Source organism: Rhyacophila brunnea, unplaced genomic scaffold, assembly GCF_057557595.1.
Source record: "Rhyacophila brunnea isolate RB1 unplaced genomic scaffold, BYU_Rbru_1.0 scaffold_15, whole genome shotgun sequence".
Lineage (NCBI taxonomy): Eukaryota > Metazoa > Arthropoda > Insecta > Trichoptera > Rhyacophilidae > Rhyacophila > Rhyacophila brunnea.
In genome coordinates, this window is record NW_028232806.1 from 33389478 (window position 1) to 33409337 (window position 19860).

At 33.4% G+C, this 19860-nt stretch overlaps 1 protein-coding gene across 1 annotated transcript in view; it reads left to right on the top strand.

Annotated features, from left to right (window-relative positions):
- Positions 1 to 4093: 4093 nt before the first annotated feature.
- Positions 4094 to 19860, top strand: part of wwk (anoctamin 8 white walker) — a 50232-nt gene continuing 34465 nt past the window's right edge. Inside the window, exons 1-9 of the mRNA XM_085943311.1 lie at positions 4094 to 4617; positions 5965 to 6081; positions 10635 to 10764; positions 14516 to 14621; positions 14971 to 15103; positions 15981 to 16097; positions 16287 to 16393; positions 17799 to 17902; positions 18672 to 18753. Of these exons, the coding sequence (XP_085799437.1) occupies positions 4491 to 4617; positions 5965 to 6081; positions 10635 to 10764; positions 14516 to 14621; positions 14971 to 15103; positions 15981 to 16097; positions 16287 to 16393; positions 17799 to 17902; positions 18672 to 18753 (1023 nt within the window). The 5' untranslated portion in view covers positions 4094 to 4490. The remainder of the gene's footprint in view (positions 4618 to 5964; positions 6082 to 10634; positions 10765 to 14515; positions 14622 to 14970; positions 15104 to 15980; positions 16098 to 16286; positions 16394 to 17798; positions 17903 to 18671; positions 18754 to 19860) is intronic.

Below are 19860 nucleotides of genomic sequence, written 5' to 3' on the forward strand. Positions count from 1 at the left end.
AGCTTTAAATCTGTAGTGGCAAGTGAAATGACATAAAACTATTATTGTTTGATGACTTAAAACTATTCAGTTTTCATTTAAGTAAGACATCATAAGAAGACATATTTACTAGATGCATCCGTGATGTAAAAATGTAAATTCCTAATTGTTTCAAAAATAAAGAACAGTGCAATGCTTTTATATTATGATGTGTTTTACAACAAAATAAACCAAACTTAACTAAACCTAAGCCATTCACTAAGACCGCTATTATAATAATGTAAGTACCTACTACCTCCTTCTACAACCAATTAAAATAGCTATGAAGTCATTAGCAATACAAATACAACAATGATATTACATAATAATATTATAATGAGTCCTATTATGGTCAAAAATTAGGTTTTTATTGAAGAAATATTAGTTTTATCAAATATCTACCTTTGAGTAAGATTTTTGCAATCATTACATCTATACATATTATAAAAATCAGCCCACAAATCTTCCTAAAACGTGACAATTATTATACAACGGAATAATTTGAAATCTCATAATGAAAATTAGACAGTTTTTACTGTAACCTATGAGGCGTAACATGATAGGATGATGATATTATGACATTGCTACTGTCAACACCAGGAGGCCAATCCTCGAATGAAGCACTGCAAAACACGACACCGAACCGCTTTAACTGAAGCACGTAAAATTTTTAGTTTTACAGGAGAAATTGTGTGTATAGAGCTTCGAACGAAATGAATACAAGAAATACAAGTGCAAGTGAGAAAGCATTCAGCATGCTTATACCTCATGTCCATGCGTTAGAGTAAGATAGAAAGTAAACATGTCATGACGGAACTCTTGTGAATTTCATGGAAATTAAAAAACATTTTTATCCATTTTGGTAATGACTTCATATTTAATCAAAACTTACCGTTAACGTTGCATGATTAAACCATTCATTGTTGAAGTACGTAGCCAATTAATCTTTAAACAAGCTAGTTACATCTCCAATATAACAATATTACAACACGGAATTTCCGTTGTATTTTGCAAACAAACATGTATGTTTCTGTATAACAAAATCACAATAAATATTTAAATGAAAATTTAAACACAAAATAATACTTTCAGCGGTAATAGTTATGTAAAAGATAGAAAAAAATAGATTAACAGCCTCTTCAATACTACGTACAAATGTCTGTCGTTTAATAATATGTCAAACGGAGAGTTGCTAGCGCCTCTACCGCCAAAGCATGTATACTTCAATTCCATACTGCAGTCGACACTACCGGTTCACTTTTAAAATACTTTGTTGAAGTAGGCTTGCGCTTCCGTTGCGCAACCGGTCATAGTGCTTCATTCGGGGATTGGTATCCAGGTAGCTCAACTCACTGTTCCAATATTATCGTGTGTATGAATCTGTTGACAATAAATAATTATTCTTTATTAAACTTCACATATTATCATTTTATACAATACAGTAGGTACACTATTACTATAATCACCCGTAATTTTTACTAGTTGAAAGAACAAAATCAAGCTCTATTCGCCGGTATTCGATTGTCAAATTTAGTAATCCGCCACGTACAAGTGTACAACGCAGATGAGACGGGTTTATTTTAGAAACTTCTCCTTCGTAAAACATACGTTCATCGCAAAGAAAGTAATGTCCCAAGAAGGAAAGTGCCCAAGGACCGCATCACAATTATCCCATGCTCCAATGCAACCAAGACACACAAACTGAAGCTTTTGGTCATGGGGAAAGCCAGGAATCCTAAGCCATTCAAGAATATCTACCTCACTTAACAACTGGTTGTGTCAAGTGATTTACTGTTTAACATTTAGTTAATAAACTTAGTTCATAAATATGTATAATTTAGGCGAAGAAATGATTTTGCATGTGAGATCCCCGGGGTTCCAGCGGCTAGCTCAGGTGTCCATCGAACCCCGGATTCACAAAAAAAGAAATTCAAACGGTTGGAGTGTAAATAAAACACGGTCTTTCGTGCTCGTAACGTGGTCTTCTTATATTTTACATTTTCTTTTAAACGTTTACATATTTTGTTTTAACAATAAGTTTCGCAGGTCCTATCCTATCGGAAAGGGGACGCTTACTAATTACTTTTTTTCTTTTTCAAACTTCGCGTACCCACGCCATTCCAGCAAAAAGGACTCTCGTGATTGGCCAAATTTTATCGCGTGATCTTTGATTCGGCGAATCACGAGCCTGACCCTGGCGCAGGCGCGTCGAAATTTGGACGTTGCCGACAAGCGCGGCAAAATTTATTATATTTAAATACTTATATTTAGTCTTAAAATTATCGCTTTCATCCATCATCATTTATACTTTTTAAATTAAAAAAAATACTTACGTGGTTGAGCAAGGAATCAGATTAGATGTTTTATGAAGCCGTTTCTAGAGGTCAGGGTTACGTTTCGACTTGAGCTACTAAATGATTATTTTACACCGGGAGAAGCCCGCCTGTAACAGGGGTGTATCACATGGCACGGGAATGTTTCATTTTGAAGTGAAAAGAAATTACTATTTTATACATATTTAAAAAATGTTTTTTTTATAAAAGAGTTTTACAAATAAATATATACCTACTTAAAGCGTCGATGACATTGAGCCACTTTTCAAGCTACATGCCGGCGAATTTACAATCTGTTTGTAAACTCGCCCAGTGTCATCATCGAACTAGCTAACAAGCAGATTGTAAACAATCTACCGAGAAAAGTTGAAAGCCGGGCTACTTTACTCGCTACTCGCTGGCATGTGGGTTGATCTGCGTAACTGCGCAGTAGAGCGATAGTGGTGAACCTGCCAGTAAAAAAACTAACTACTCAATATGCCTGACAAATAGTAACAAAAATGACTGTTTCAACTCGCTGGCTTGTTGGCTTCTGAGCGAGTGGAAAGTTTTGTGTGTCATCATCACAATTGCACTACCTGACTCACCCGCTTTTAAACTCGCCCACTAGCAGCTTGGAATGAGTGGAAATTATTATTAATGCAATAGAATTTTTTAAGAATTTTCACACAAAAGCGAAAGATGTAGGCATATTGTTGTGTAGATAGAAAAAGTTACAGGAGTGTCACTAACGTCTGTGGAAAGAATTGATGCAGAAAAAAGAAAGAAGGGATCATCAAGGGAATATCAATGCCGAAGAAAAGATGGAAAAGTATACTTAGCTTAGTAAAAATAGCTGTCGAAGATTTTGACAATTGCGTCATTCATAGAAAAATATATAACTTCCATAAAGAAGCCCACCAGTTGCCGACAATAAAAAAAATACATGTACTTACAATATTAGTAAAAGACATAAATTTTAGAGGCTCAGTTGAGTGTCAAAAATGAGAAATGTTGTTCAGATACTAGGGTTTAAATGGAAAAATACTGACAAGTGAATAGCTTTAATGGAAACTCAAGATATTCGATTCCAAAGAATCAAATATTTAAATTTAATTTCAAAGTTACGAGCAGATTACAGGTCAATAGTTTATACAAACGAATTATATTTATACATTCCACCCATAGTAGTTCCAAGGCATGGTCAGGCGGATCGCAAAAAGTAGTAGTTAGTAGTAAAAGTATTAGTAAAAAAAAATTTATTGTATAAACTATTATTTTTGAGCCGTTCTGCACCAGGTCCTCTTATAAATTGGAACCGACTCTACCTAGGTAGGTAATAAAAGTGATGGTAGATTTCATTAGATACCTAGGTACCGAATAACTAAGAATATACATATTCTTAGGTAGGTACCTATTATTTAACAAAATCTGTCGGTGTCAATCGATTTTTGATGATTCCGACACTATTTTATAATCCATTCGCAACTACAGCATGTAAAATGTTTTTTTTATAATGACACGGAAGATGCAACAATTTTAAGTTACTAGGGCTTTAATTGAAAAATATTTAAATATTTCTATTGAAGAGCTAAAATATTTCTATAGATAAAATATAAATTGTAATCGCGTAAAATTGTTTACGAAAATCGTGATTTTTAATTTTTATTATAACTCTACAATGTTTTTTGACCCTGACATAAATAAACAAAAACAACACTTGACTGTGGCAACACAAGAATTGGCGAAATGTCAGATTTTTTATAACAGCGTAAAAATCAATTTTTTTTGACGTTTGGTGTAAGGCAGTAATTATTTTCTATACATTTCATGATGTTCTGAGAAAAACTATCCATAATAACAAAGAGAAATGACAGGAAAGACTTAATCTCGGGTGTAAGCTACTCGCCAGAGTAGATATTCTTATAATTTCATCAATATTATGGTTTTCAAGGTTTGTGTTGTTTGAGATGTAACGCCGACATTGACGGTGATGTCATGTTTTCAAACAAAATACATTCTGCCTCGAACTGCGACTTGGATAATATTTCCGTGAAGTCCCCTTCTCGTGCTTTCTTTTGAATATATCGTTTTGTTTGTGCTCTTCTTTCATCGGTGTGAGGCCATTGCCAAAATAGTAATAATAAAAAACAACTAAAGATGGATGGGTCAAGTTCTGGAGATTCTCCGGTGGATTCGCACCAAGATGTGGTCGATCAGCACATGGACATGGGGCTGCGGCGGCGTAAGATGATAGCGAGCGTCGCCAAAGACACCATTGACAGTGGTTAGTATCTCTATTTTTCTCCAAACAAAAATCTGCAAATTGTTTACTGATTGAAATTATTAATTTTAAACCGGTACCCGTGCCTTTAATTGAAGAGTTGAAGGTGTAATTATATGACATCGTCCTTTAAAACTTCAAAATCGTGCATAGGCTTGATTAGTTTCTGTCAAGCTAAAAGCAATTTTATTATTTACGTAGGTATTGTTTTCATTACTAGTAAGTACTAATGAAGATAAAATAAATACTATGGGATGTAATTACTAAACAAATACTTTAATTTCTTTTATTTTATCAACTTTCAATTCATGGTGGAACTGCATTGTATTGTTGTTTTAATTTAATAAAACGCATTTTTTTTTTAGTACTTATTCCACTTTAAATCAATAGATTAGGACCGGTTTCAGTTGAAAATGTCCCTCTGAGGCGGACGAATTTTTTATAACTTTCTTTTTAGACCAAACCCAACCTAACCTAACCTAAACTACCCCAACCTAATATCTTAGTGTGTGATAATGATACATCGAAATGTATAAAAATTTCAAATTTTAAATTAACATTTATTGGATCGAAAAACACCTGCGTCAATAGAAAAAGGTATTTAATATAATTATTGTCTACATGGAATAAACTGTTTTCGTATAAAAAAATTATAAAAGCTCACGTGGGCATCTGCGGCATAATTACTTACCGAATATTTTGATGATTTTTTAAAATTTTTCCTAAGACCTATTATATCGTTGTATACACCGTATCGTGCACAGATAATCAGGAGTTTACTGTAGGTATCTAACTGAATAAAATGGTTTTTAAATTTGTGATATTGAACATTTATGAAGAGTGGTATCGAATAGCTGTGCAGAGGTTGTGATTTCTCAACTTTTTCAATTTCAAATTTCAAGAATTAAGAAATATTTGTTTCAAATATCTTCTAGAAATCAGGATGGTTTTTTGGTTTCTCAAGTTTCTCGAGAATTATTGAGAAAGTTGAGACACTAAAAGAAATGCTAAAAAAAATAATTCTCCCTTTATTGACGGTTTTTTTGGTCAGTCCATTAAAAAACGTAAAATTGGGGTTTCACTGTACAGCGCACTCTGTTGTGCAGCTGTCTCTCTCTTTACTGCTAAAGCTTCTAGATTCCTATGCTTCAACTACTCCCATTGATCAAGATGATTGATTAGACAGATTTGTTCACTTAATTCATTTTACATCTTAGTTTAGTTACTTTGTGGGTACTTGTTAATTTAATAATATGTAGAGATGATACCTATGTTAAGTTTTTATTGCATTTTGTTTTGGTATTTCCCGTAAAAGTGACTTTTTCATGTTCAATTTGAAAAATGTTTCAGCTGGCCGTTTACTGAGGAGAAAGCTTCCAATTGGAGGACACTTGCTGACACCACGCCGTCTTTGGCTACAATCAGTGGCTACCAGACAGTGTGACGTCGTCATCACTTTTCCTAAAGGTAAGAAACATAATTGTATTTGCTTGCAGATCGCAGAAGATGATATATTTGGAGTCAGAACAAGTACCCAATGAGTTCAGCGAATGGTTAACCCGGCCGGCGCCGATGTCACACACCTTGTACAAATCGGCCAAATTCGCAATGCGCATGTGTATAAATCGATGTCACCGCGTCCATATTTATCATACGGGACTGATTTTTTCACGTAAATTTGGCCTGATTTGTCCTTCTCCTGCCACCTATGACATATTTTAAAAGCATTGGTTCTAAATATAAAATAATCACCAAAGTTTCGAACCAATTCGTACGGCCAAGTTTTGCCGGTCGACAGAAATCAGTTTGAACTGCGCGCCGCGACTGCGCAGTATACGACAGACTTTCAACCGAGCGGGCCATTGCGCGGGATTGTATTTATCGCATACAAGTTGAATATTTACCGCAATCGTTGATAAATACTTTTTTTGCTGTCTGGTGTACTTATCACATTAAAACTGGCATGATTAACTATTGAACGTATGATTTTATTTTACCGCGATTTTTAAAATACTTTTTGTACTGTCTACCGTGTCCCATTTTAGTGAATGTGAAAATTAATACTGATATCAATAACTATTGTGTGTGAGTTTAATGGTTTCTGTGATTTGGCGTTCCCTAATACTGTAGTTAAACATTTTAAAAACATTTCATAGTTTTATAGTGCGTAAATATGGAGGAAGAAAATGTGCGTACTAATGAGGAATTGGACTCAGATTATGATATGTCGGAAGAGGAATTGGAACAGCATGAGACTGATCATGACGTCGACGATACGGACTCTGACGAGCCAATTGAATTTTTGCGGTCGTGGAGAACTGGCCCGTATATTCCAATAGTTCACGAATTCAATGATTGTCGATCTGGCGTGACATCGAACGACTTGAACGAATCCTCTCCCGAATGTCTTTTCTTTGAACATTTTTTGAATAAAAATATAATGTCGGAAATAGTGAACCAAACGAATACATTTTTTAACCATTCGTACAGTGCGGGAGACCTTGGACCGAAATCGCGATCACACAATTGGACAGACACGTCAGTGCCGGAGTTGTATACATTTTTTGCCGTATCAATGCTGATGACTCGAAATAAGCACACGTCGATAGAGGAACATTGGAGTACCGATCCTTACCTGCATGCAGACATTTTTGGGAAAATAATGGCTAGAAATCGATACCAACTTATTTTACAAATGCTTCATTTTTCTGATCCTAGTGTGACCGCCTCAAATGATAGACTAGCTAAAATTAGATTACTGTTAGAACACACAAGAACAATTTTTAGGGAAACGATGATACCGTATCAGAATCTTTGCATAGATGAGAGCATAATCGTGTTTAAGGGTAGATTAATTTTTAAACAATTCATTCCTTCCAAAAGACATCGATTTGGAATAAAAATGTTTGTGATGTGTGACGTAATGACAGGATATATTATTGACTTTATAATTTATTGTGGGGAAGGGACTGACATACAAGACAATGAAAATCTCGGTATTTCCGGTGCGGTAGTGACAACGCTAATGAAAGACTACATCGGGAAAGGTCACACCTTATGGTGTGATAACTGGTATTCGAGTCCGGCGCTTTTTAAATACCTTCACTCTCACAAAACGAATGCTTGCGGTACAGTGAGAAAAAATCGTAAAGATATGCCAGAGTTCAGCAAACTGAAAAAGGGAGATACCGAGTCTAAGTACAATAGTCCACTTTTGGCTCTGAAATGGCACGATAGGAGGGATGTTCACATGCTATCCACCCTCCACGATGCATCATTTGGACCAACGGGAAAAGTGAACTATAGAACTGGCGAAAACATCGAAAAACCAAAATGTGTTATAGATTATAACAAAAATATGGGTACGGTAGATAAGTCCGACATGATGCTTAGCAACTTGTCGTGTATGAGAAAGTCGATCAAGTGGTATAAAAAGGTCGCATTCCACATGATCGACTTATATTTATTAAATGCTTTTTATTTATATAAATTTATTAAATGTGACAAAAAAACATTGGGCGATTTTCAACTCTGTGTAATAAAACAATTAGTGAACAAATATTGTGTGAGAATTTCAAATGCACCCCTGCCCAAGCCGACAGCGTCAACTAGCGATAATCCCGTACGATTATTGCCCAAAAGTGCAACGGGACATTTGCCAGAATACATTTTACCGACACAAAATACCGATAAGCCTAGAAGGAGATGTTTCGTATGCGGGAATTCTAAAAAAAATCCGAAAAAAACAAAACTCTCTCGCTATATGTGCCCAACGTGTGATGTTGCGTTATGTCTGTCACCTTGCTTTAAAATATATCACATGTCAAAAGAATTTTAAAATAGGTTTATTATTGTATTTGTTTTTTTTTTAATATGTGAGTTCGTGTTAATTTATCAATAATATTCAATAAGTTAAGTGTTTGTGTAGTTTAAATATATTAAAAGGGTCCCCTTTATATTTGTTTACGACTCAACCCGAAGACATTAATATGTGATTTATCGATATGCACTTGAAAATTAGTAACACTTCAATTCGTGGGAACGTAATGCACAAGTGTCGAAATAGTACACACCGCGCAGAGCTCTAACTATTGGCTACAAAATGGCGTCTTACGGTGAGTTCTTTCAAATTTGGATAGCATTCGTTTGTTCGAGTGTTTCTGATATTATAACTGATTTATTACGGTTTTTTAGTGTGTCGAAATTATTTTAATGGTTTTGGGTTCTCGACTGGAGCTGTGACATATTTTTTATTGCTTTTTTTAGTATAGAACAAAGACGATAATGAAATTCATGCGTAGTTATGGTGCGTCATACGATTTTTGAGGCAGGTGCCGGGTTAATAACTATACCAGGGATGGTGAACCTATGGCAAGCGTGCCACTAGTTGCACGCGAGATGATTTTGCATGGTACGCGAATGTTTCATTTTGAAGAGAAAAGAAATTACTATTGTATATAAACTTATTTAAAAAATGTTTTTTTGATAAAAAAAGTTTTACATATAAATATATAAGTAAACTTAAAAAGTAATGACGACATAGCCAGGCGTATTTTCTTCGGTTTTTCATATTATGTTTACCAATCGATACGCAAACGGAAACGAAGAAATTCATGCATAAATGACAAATCACATTGTATAAAAAATAGCAGGTACTTAAATCCTTTTCAAAAATAATCATTACGTTGAATTAAAAATAAAAATATTCAATCAACAAACCTTATAAAATTAATTATCGGCAGTCATTCAAATATAATAATTGCTCGTTATTTTGCCTCAAACATAATCTCTAAAAATGGAAAACTGTTCAGTGATGGAGAATATAATATGAAAGAAGAGTTGTTTAAATGATTCCACTATATCAGAATTTTGAATACAAGGGAAAAAATATTCAATGAATAAAAGATATGCCTTCGGCTAGAAATATGATGAAAGATACAATATCAACAACTCAATTGAAATTTTAAAACTTTTTTAATAGGATTCTTAAAAACCATTTTTCAAAAAAACTTTTTTTTCGTCATGAAAAACTGCTTGGCACGTCACACAGTCGAAAAGTATTATTTGGGAAATCTTGGCACGCGTACATAAAAAGGTTTGCCAACCCTGAACTATACCTTGTTAAGAAGTATTGTCAATTATAAACAACAAACACTTTTAGAATATTCAGTCATGCACTATTATTATATAATCAAATGGTATAAACAAATAATTTTTGAGTCATTAATATTTGATTGTTGGAAGTCAATTTTGTATTCTGTGTAGAAAAATAAAGTCAGTCACCAATGGGTTAATTCCTTAATTACTACCTTAATTAAGTATACTAAAACCGATAACCAACATTATAACGCAATTCGATAAGCATTTCATGTAGCAACTACTAGTTAAAATCGTCATAATTAACTAAGATGACCGTAGCTTAATTGGAAAAGCATACTGGCGCGAATCCAGCAGATACAGGTTCAAGTCCCGTCGAGTGCTTTTTTTTCTACGAAATGATTTTTTCTAGTTTGTATATGCATGAATGTTTTCAAAATTATGTATATTCAGTATATAGAATGTTACATTCTGAAATCTTGTGTATTATTCGTTGAATGAAAGAAATAGTTTATTAAACATTAAAAATTATTCAATTTTAACTGTTTAATATTTGACAGGTCGTGAGCCTAATACTACAAGGTTCTAAGTGTTCGTCCTTGAAAAAACAAACCCAACAAAGAAGTAGTATTCTAAGTTGCCTCATTGTTACTTTTGTTTCTCCAAGGACAAACACTTAGAACCTTGTAGTTCTCCACTCGCGAGGTGTCAGATTTGCAGATTATCAGTCACTGCATGTTTACTCCAACGCTAACCACTAATCACCCATCAAACAGAGCCAATTGGTGTTTAGTGATTCTATGCATCTCGTCATAAAAGTGTTGAGGAATCATCGTCAAGTATTGTAATAAAGAAACATTGATTAGGATATTAGGTATAGTCTTAACTCTTTTCTCTTCTTATTTCTGTTGCTTCATTTGAAGGTGCATCGGATTCCACTCTGCTATGGCTCCTGAGAAAGCTTCGTTCAACGACACCACGGCTAACTGTCTGCGTGCGCCATCATCCGTCAACGCAGTCCACTGCTTTCTACCTCACAGCTAACTTCCAAGTGTAAGTGGTTCTACACATTTATGACCATTCATTTTACGGCTTTTCACTATAATAGATTTATTAGATTACAATACAATTTCTATTTATGGGTCAATTTTTGTCAATATTCGGAAATATATCGTGTTTGTAAAAATATATGTATGTAAATGCGTAAGATAATTCGGGCAAATAAACTATTAGAGATGGAAATATTTGGACTGGATGCAGAACAATAATAAGTCATGAACACCTGCATCATAAAATTCGACAAATGACAGGTGATAGAACTACTCGGTCGACAGCATAGACTAATATACTATATACTATAGATAAGCCACATCAATGTGTAGAAGTGGTTCAAAATCATTCTCTATATATCTCTCTCGAATTTGGACTGGAGGTCTTCGTTTTAAAAAATGGCTCGAATCTTGAACTGGAGGTCTTTGTTTTAAAAAGTGGCTTGAATCTTGGACTGGGACTTAGGCGGGAATTAAAAACAAAAAAATATTATATGTTTGACATTTTATTTTTTGAAATACACAGAACAGCATATACAATAAAAATATAAATACATAATATTACAACAAAATATCATCAAATTATCGAAAACAGAATGTAATATGACAAATTCAATAAAATCTTAAATCAAAGTAAGGTATAACATTTTTCAATTTATCACAAGAAATTTTACTGAAGGCTTATATAATTTATATTAAATGAGATAGCATTTAATTGGAAGAATTCCATTTGCAATGCAATATTGAAACTATGTACACTGATAAATGAGCGGAAAACATTGCAAAAATAAATAGGTACATTTTCATTATAGACGATTAACGGCATGTTAATTTAAATACTTACACAAATTAATTCATGTAGTTTTATTTTATATATTCAAGGTTCAAAATGATAAAATGTCATTTACTCTTAAAGAGTATTATATTATGATTCTCGCTAGAGAATCGATTTTTGAGGAACACATTAGTTTATTTAAAGTACCCCTTAAAATATCAAATTTATCAAAAATCATGAGAATTTTTATCCTTATTTACAAATAGGTAGGTACCTTCTTCTTCTTTCTCGGCACTACATCCCGGGGCGGGATTTGGCCTACTCTACAATTGTCCTCCACACGCTCCTTTCCCTGGCTGCTCCTCTCCAGTCTCCAGCCCTCCCCATCTTTCTCGAGTCCTCTTCGATACAGTCAGCCTACCTCTTATTTGGTCTGCCCCTAGACCGTTTCCGCTGTGGGATCCACTTGGTCATGATTTTTGGCGTCCTGTGCTCAGGCATTCTCTCAACGTGTCCAACCCACCTTAGTCTTTGGGATCGACAGAATTTCACCACCGTTTCATGTTTTATTAACTCTTCTTACTCGTGGTTGGTAAATTATCACACCCTTTTACTGCACACCTATCCTTTGACATTTAATAAATTTTATCTAATATTAATTATTACTAGTCAATTATTACGAAAAGTATTTAATTTCACAAACGTTTTAGTAGATTTCAATGTGTTTTTCACCAATCCGGTCGTGTTTTGTTTCATATTCATTTGACATTTGAAAAATCCAGTAAAATATAAATATTCAAAATAAGAACTCTCGACCTAATAAACTTATTTTCATAGGATAAATATTATGATGTATTATATTCCATTTTAACCTCTCTGCTGCGAATGTCTCAGAGCAGAGTACGTATGGTTAGTACGTTTGATTCCTGATCGGTGTGCCATCTGTTGAAAGTCACATTGTTTTTTTTTTTTGTAATACCTCATGGATTCATGAGTGTTTTCATTTTGGATATGATCTGGAGTTAAGCGAATGATGAATAATTATTTATTTGTAATTCAGTTAAGATGACACAACGAAAATGATAATTTACACATTATTATTTAAAATAGAAAGGCTAGATCAAAAAAAAATGGCGCATGTTAAAAGATAAAAATATACAGTACGACAAACACTTATTAAATCAATAAGCACGATATGGTCACAGAGTAAATTGAATCGAGATTAAGGTGCAAATTTACTGACGTATATTTATGTTTGGCCCATGATATAAACTTGTAATCTCTATCATTCTGTCTATCCGTTTGTCTGATTTTAACGCAAAATCCACTCAACCGATATATCAATTATACAACCGAATATAGCAATTCAAATAACAGAAAGGAGTAGAATCAGGGTAGGGAGGCCTTTATCCAACAGTGGATTGGTTCAGGTCGATGTCGATAAGGATGATAGAAATAGGTATACTATCACAAATTCGTTTAACCGCTAGTAGTAGAATCAGCTTGCGGAACCCTTCATCCAGCAGTGGATTGATCCTAGTTGATGATGATGATGATAACGATATGAATATGTATATAAATATAATATTACTTATAGTAGGTATTGTATTTTTTTGCAACAATACTAACATCCATATATCACAAATTAAGTAATATGTCACAATTTATTATAAATTATAACAATATACCTAATAAACATGCTGCACAATAAAAACTCGGTAATATGAAATATTATTAATAAATTATCTAGAAGATAATTAAATAACTGGAAATAATTGAAATAGGATTTCTCCACTTGATAACCACAAGGTTCAAAGAATATATTTATTTTATAAAGAAACATTAATAAAGAATGAAGAGATAATAAACATAAATTATAATTATTTAATCCTTCACGATCCTGCTGGGTGTCGTATTTGTTTCAAAAAGATTTTTTCTAGTAGTTATATATTTTTAAGAAGTGTTTTAAAATAACGTAAGTATGACAATTCTAAATCTTGTAATTATTCGTTGAATAAAAAAAAATATTTATTACACATGGCAAATATAAATGTACAATATAGCTGGATAACATCTATGATAGCTGGTCACATTTTTCACCGCCATTTTGTAACAGTAGTTCTAGTAGATTTCTACAATATCCAGTCACATGACATACCGCCATTTTGTTAAGCAGTCGATCCAACAGATTTCTACAGTCTGGACTGAATACAAATCATTTAATGCCTCTTAGGTGTATGCCTGATACACCCCCCTGGTCGACAGTTAACTCCAAAGAATTTGTCAAAATAGCTTTTTCAATTTGAACAAGGAATGAACATCCTACTTCGAATTGAACCCCATTTGCCCATTGTGAATGCATTTATTTTTATGATGGAAATGCCATTTTGAAATAAATGAAATACAATTTCAAATAAAAGCTTTCTTTTTTTAAAATTTAAAATTGGAACTGATTCTATGAGAATTAATTGTATGGAAATAAATACAAACATACTTACAGATTTACAAATTTATCTGAAGAATGGGATGGGGGAGCCACTGTCGAAAACTACCCAGTAAATACTCGTAACTGGACAAAATCTGACATTCGAATGAAATTTTTAAAATGGCGTCCTATGATAGTTCATAGTTCCATTTTTGGCCTTTCTACAGATAAGTTTGTAGGTCTGTACCATGATTTATTATGGTGAATACCAATATGTAATAAGTAACACTCTTTCAATTTTAATCATTTGCTTTAGTTGTGAATACTAGCTTACTCAACGAAGAATTTGGGTGTATGATGGAAGTCTCTGAACAATCTTAGAACTTTGTATGAAAGATATTTGTGACATTATGATGTATTACCTTTTCTCATCATAAGAATAAACATTTAATGATCACATAAAATATTTTTATTCATGTTCTATTTAATGTCAAATTTCTTAGCATGTCTCGTCGGATAAGTAAGTGATGAATGAAAAATCTTTTTTCATTCTAGTCTAATGCGAGCTGCTGAAGAAATACACATGCCGAAGATATTGAGAGCTGAGTTTGGCGGGGGATTAAAGGAATTCACTCTTAGGGACTTACACTGTTTCCATAAGGTAATTTGATAAACACAAGATACTTAATTGCTTGTACACTAGAGGTAACTTATTGCGTTATCATTTTAATTACATATTTCCATGTACATACTTATCGCGAGTGGAGAACTACAAGGTTCTAAGTGTTTGTCCTTGGAGAAACAAAAGTAACAATGAGGCAGCTTAGAATACTACTTCATTGTTGGGTTTGTTTTTTCAAGGACGAACACTTAGAACCTTGTAGTATTCGTAATATTAGTGATCAATGTAGTACGCAATGCGACACTTAGATACCTAATTGCTTGAGAAGGAAAGAGCAAAATTGGTTTAACTGAAATCATGTTTATAAAAGATCTTTGTCTGGTTTCAGAGTGACACGCCTGAAGACTTCTTGACATCTCTGGAGAGACAGGAACTAGTCCTTCACTTGCTGGAGGCAGTGAGAGCCTCACCAGGCGAGCCGGCCCCGCCACCTCTTCGCTTGAGGCCAGGACAGAGTGTCGGTTTGTACAATTTATTTAGTTTGCTTCAAGAGAAACCTATGAATATGCCGAGTACATCAGTATGGATGCCTGCCGTTTTCTTATGATGATTGATTGGTGATTGGCGTGAGTCTGCAAGAAATTGTTCATATATTTTTTGTCATTTTCAATTCACTTAATCTTTGTTTCATTTCGGTATGTCATGTGTCACAAATAATGAATGATATTCAGCCATTGGTGTGCTGGTAATTAAAAATGATGAAATTTTTGATTCATAAAACACCATTTGGATGTAATTTGTTTGTTCTCCCAATGTGCAGAACTAACCTGCCATTAGTAATGCAAAGTGGGAGTTTTTGGGGAAAATTGTGCACACTTATTTTATGTCATGTCGTTAACACTTTGAATTTATAATTTGTTATGTTCATTATATTATCGAGTGCTTAAAGTCAGACAACGTTATCTACATAAAAGTGTTTTTTTTTTTTTTTTTTGAGATAACGTTATTTTACATTTACGGCTACATGATAGTCAAACAACGTTATGTCAATCTCTTCTAATTTCTTATTAAATCGTCAGTAAAGTTTAACGCTAACTACATAAGTTACCCTTGTTTTCATATTTTTTTAAAACTATCCCTATAAATTTTAACATCATCATAAGCAAGATAAATGTACAATACACAATAAATTATAAAATAATAACATTAGGTTTTAAATAAACATTTCCCTTGTTAAGTTACGAGAATCTAAAATAACGATTTTTGGCTCTCCTGTAAAGTTGCACTTTTGTAGATAGTGTTGTTTGACACTAAGCCCTCGTTATGTAAAATGAATAAATTTGAATTTTGAACAAAAAAACTATTGCAATGACTTTTTTATTTACATTTTCTTTGCAGTGCCTGTATGTGTAAGTGCTGGACTGATAGAACGAGTATTTCCACTTCACGAAACTGAAAAACTTCAGGAACTCCGAGAGAAGTGGGTCCGTGCAATATGCTCTCCTCAGCCATTAGGTATTTATTCGATTTTTAATATATCTATATTATTTGCTTGTCTTAAAGTCTGATAGGTAACGTGATCATCGCAGGGAATCCTGGAAAGTTTCCAGTCTCTGATGGATCGTTCTTCGTAATCACAAGTTATATTATGTATTATGATATAGTTACACTATGATAGTAGTCATTATTTGATTGTATTTTCAGAGGAGATTCGCACTTACTTTGGAGTGAAAGTGGCCATGTATTTTGCCTGGTTGGGACACTACACGTGTGCTTTGACTTTGCCTGCCTTTTTAGGATTCTTCTTCTGGGTAAGTAAATAATAATGACATTTATACTTAACACAGACATATTTTATAATATCCAGAATCGAGCAGAAGTAAAGCTCCAAAATTAAACATACAGGTTTTCACAGAGTGAAGGTTATTTTAACAGATTTATTTATGAGGAATGAAGCTATTCACTCTTCGTATTGAGTCATTGCTCTGAATCCAAATACAATGTGTGAAATAATTCTATATAGTCCAATTAACTTTATATTCCGCTAACAATAATGTTGACCACTATTACAAGTTATGCTAGAAACACATTACCATCACTCATAGCCGTGGGGAGTTGACAGGGCTCTAACCTTGGAGCCTGGGCATAGAGGGGTCAAGTGAGATAAAAACACATCACAAATTCACTCTAATAGTCAAAAAATTGCACTATTTTACTTTGAGGTCATTACAATTTTAAAATATGTGATTGTACGATGCAATTTGATGTGCTATAGGTAATTAAATGACAATTCACGTATAAAATTTGAGAAACGATACAGACACTGTCACATCACACTGTCCTTAACCTTGGTAATAAATAGGGGGGACCATCCTAGAGGTCCTGGTCCGAGGGCCCGCTTTGGCATGTGAGGGCCATGCCATCACGTCACATAAGCACATGATAAGCTCGCATCACAGACAAAAAATCTGCAATATCATAGTATTTAGATGCTCCCATCACGTAACAGATTTTTAGCCGAAAGCGAATAGTGTCAGTTAGAAAAATTTGCCAAAATGTATCAGAACTACACTAAGGTCACCTCATGCGTAATAGAACATTGCTTATTTTCTACAAGTTTACACGAGTCACATGTCACATATTTTTCATTTTAGTGGTTTGACACAAATAACAGGTGATTAAATAAACTATCTATTTTTATTCACCAAATAATTCATAAGATTTAAGAATATAACATTTTATTGAACATACATAGTTTGGAAACACTTCTAAGTAATTTATAACCACTAGAAAAAAAATACGACATCCAGCAGGTTTGTACTTGCGTCCCCGGGGTTGGCGTCCATGTGCTCTGACTAAAAGCCGATTACCAAATTTAATAACAACTCAATTTAGGAAGTGCTTCAGACAATATTGTAAAAAGTATGTCTAGTTAAACTTCGTCACAATTAGATAGGATATCTATATCTTAGTGGTCTTTGCACATTTTTGCGAATCCTGCTGGGTGTCATATTTTTTTCTGTTCGTTATAATATTATATTTCTCAGAAGTGTTTTCAAAATGTATAACAGGTGGTTGACATCTTGTTTTTGGAATTTGTCAGTTTTTATTATTGAATGTTCTGATGGCTATAGCAGATTAGCTCACGTGACGTGTTGGTAATGTGTTTCTAGCATTAGAAATATTTTAGGTTAAACCAGACTTTTTCTGTTGCAGATATTTATGAGCAGTGTTCGTGATAGTTGGCGTGATATGGCCTTTGTTCTCTTCTCAATCTTCAACATTCTCTGGGCCTGTATTTATTTGCAGTCTTGGAAAAGGTAAAGGAACACGAAGATGATTGCACAGTTTTAATGGTTAATACTGCTCTTCCCTCATCGCAAAAACTACGCACCTAGTTTAAATGTGATATGAGTTCACATCCATCCCTCTGTTTCCTGAACGGTCAATCACCGATCTACACCTTTCATCATTACAACTCAGAAAACAAGTGTCTTTTTAAATAGCATTACTTTTTAACGGTAATAGGACAAAACAGAACATGACAAAACAGAACAGTGACAAAACAGAACATGACAAAACAGAAAATGACAAAACAGAACATGACAAAACAGAACAGTGTCAAAACAGAACAGTGTCAAAACAGAACAGCCAGGGGAAAAATGAAATATTAATTTTTGTGGAATCTATTTAGGTTAGGTTAGGTTTGGTCATTATTTCGTTGTACCTAGTCACCCAATCATTTTGAACATATTATATTGATTAAGATTAGATATCCTAAGCTTGCTGGCAACACCGAGTTAAGTCCCATTTATTTGAGGCTTTCTAGCGATTAGGAATGCAGAAATTAGGTATATAATTTGATTTATTATGACGTATTGAAAATCTGTGCTATTAAAAATCTATCAATATAATAGAGATAGGACAATTTGAATATTAAATTTATATTTTTCCTGAAAGGTCATAGTTATATTTATCATTGTTCTGTTTTGTCATGGAACCCTTTTTAACATGCGTCGTCATGTAGTTGCCTCATTAATTCATGTTTTATATGTTTATCGTTTGAAAGCCTCTATATTGATTTTTCAGATATTCGAATGAGTTAGCATACAGGTGGGGAACGTTGGATCAACGAGATGACCTTCTCATAGAGCCGAGACCATTATATCAGGTATATTTTCATATTCCTATATTATTATAAATATTACATTGTTCCTAGATTTTTTTTCCGTTTACAGATGTTGGCCATTACAGTTAAACCTTGTTAATACGAATTCCATGGGACCGAAAATCAAAAAAAAAATCGAATTACGAATAATATGAAATGTATGGGGGGAAAATATAACGAATACGTATTGAAATAAAAAATAAAATGTACCCTATCAAAACCATGGGGTGGGGGCTACTTTGATGCCTATTTTTTTTATGCTTTCGTTAGTTTATATGTGGGACTTCAAACCCATCCCTATATTTCATTTTTTTTTAAATTTTTTTTTCAGGAGATACAAGCTACATTAAATAAAATAAACGTATTCTCAATCAAAAAAATAAACAAAAAAATGTACAGATTTGCATTATAGCATTTATTCATCATGTACAGGGTAAACAACAAAGATCTAGGAACATTTTTATATGAGACCAAAATTACAATACAAAATAACCGATAAAACTTAAAATAAAATAATTTGAACCTAGTTTTCTTTTGTACTGTCGCACCATCTTATTCTGAAATTAAAAACATGTAAATTAAAAAAAATCACAAGAATATTCTTAAAATTTAGCAACTACACCATCTTCAGTATGGGTATTAGGTGTGGGGGCGACTTTGATACCCCGTATCAATGACGCCCCATACTCTAAATCAGCATGTTACACAAAAGTGTACTTCACCTCAATAAATTTGAATTTAAAATATGAAAAAGAAATAGTGATGTCACTATAGTGTTTAAATAATCATTGAATTACTACGATGATAATAAAAGGGTACTCACATTTTATAGCTTTTCAAATAAGACACCAAATTCACCTTGATGTTTACGGATTCCGATATACAACAAATCGGACACTTAATTACCGTATTTGTAGTTTGACAGGTAGACCATAGATATATCTTTTAAAATAAACCAGTAAATTATAATTATACCGTTCCGGTGAGTACTGTGTTGCCAATTTCAAAAACATTTTCAAAGTATCAAAGTAGCCCCTCGATTTCAATGACGCCCCATTTGACGGTACAGTAAAACCATGTTAATAAGAAAACGGTTAATTCGAAATTCGC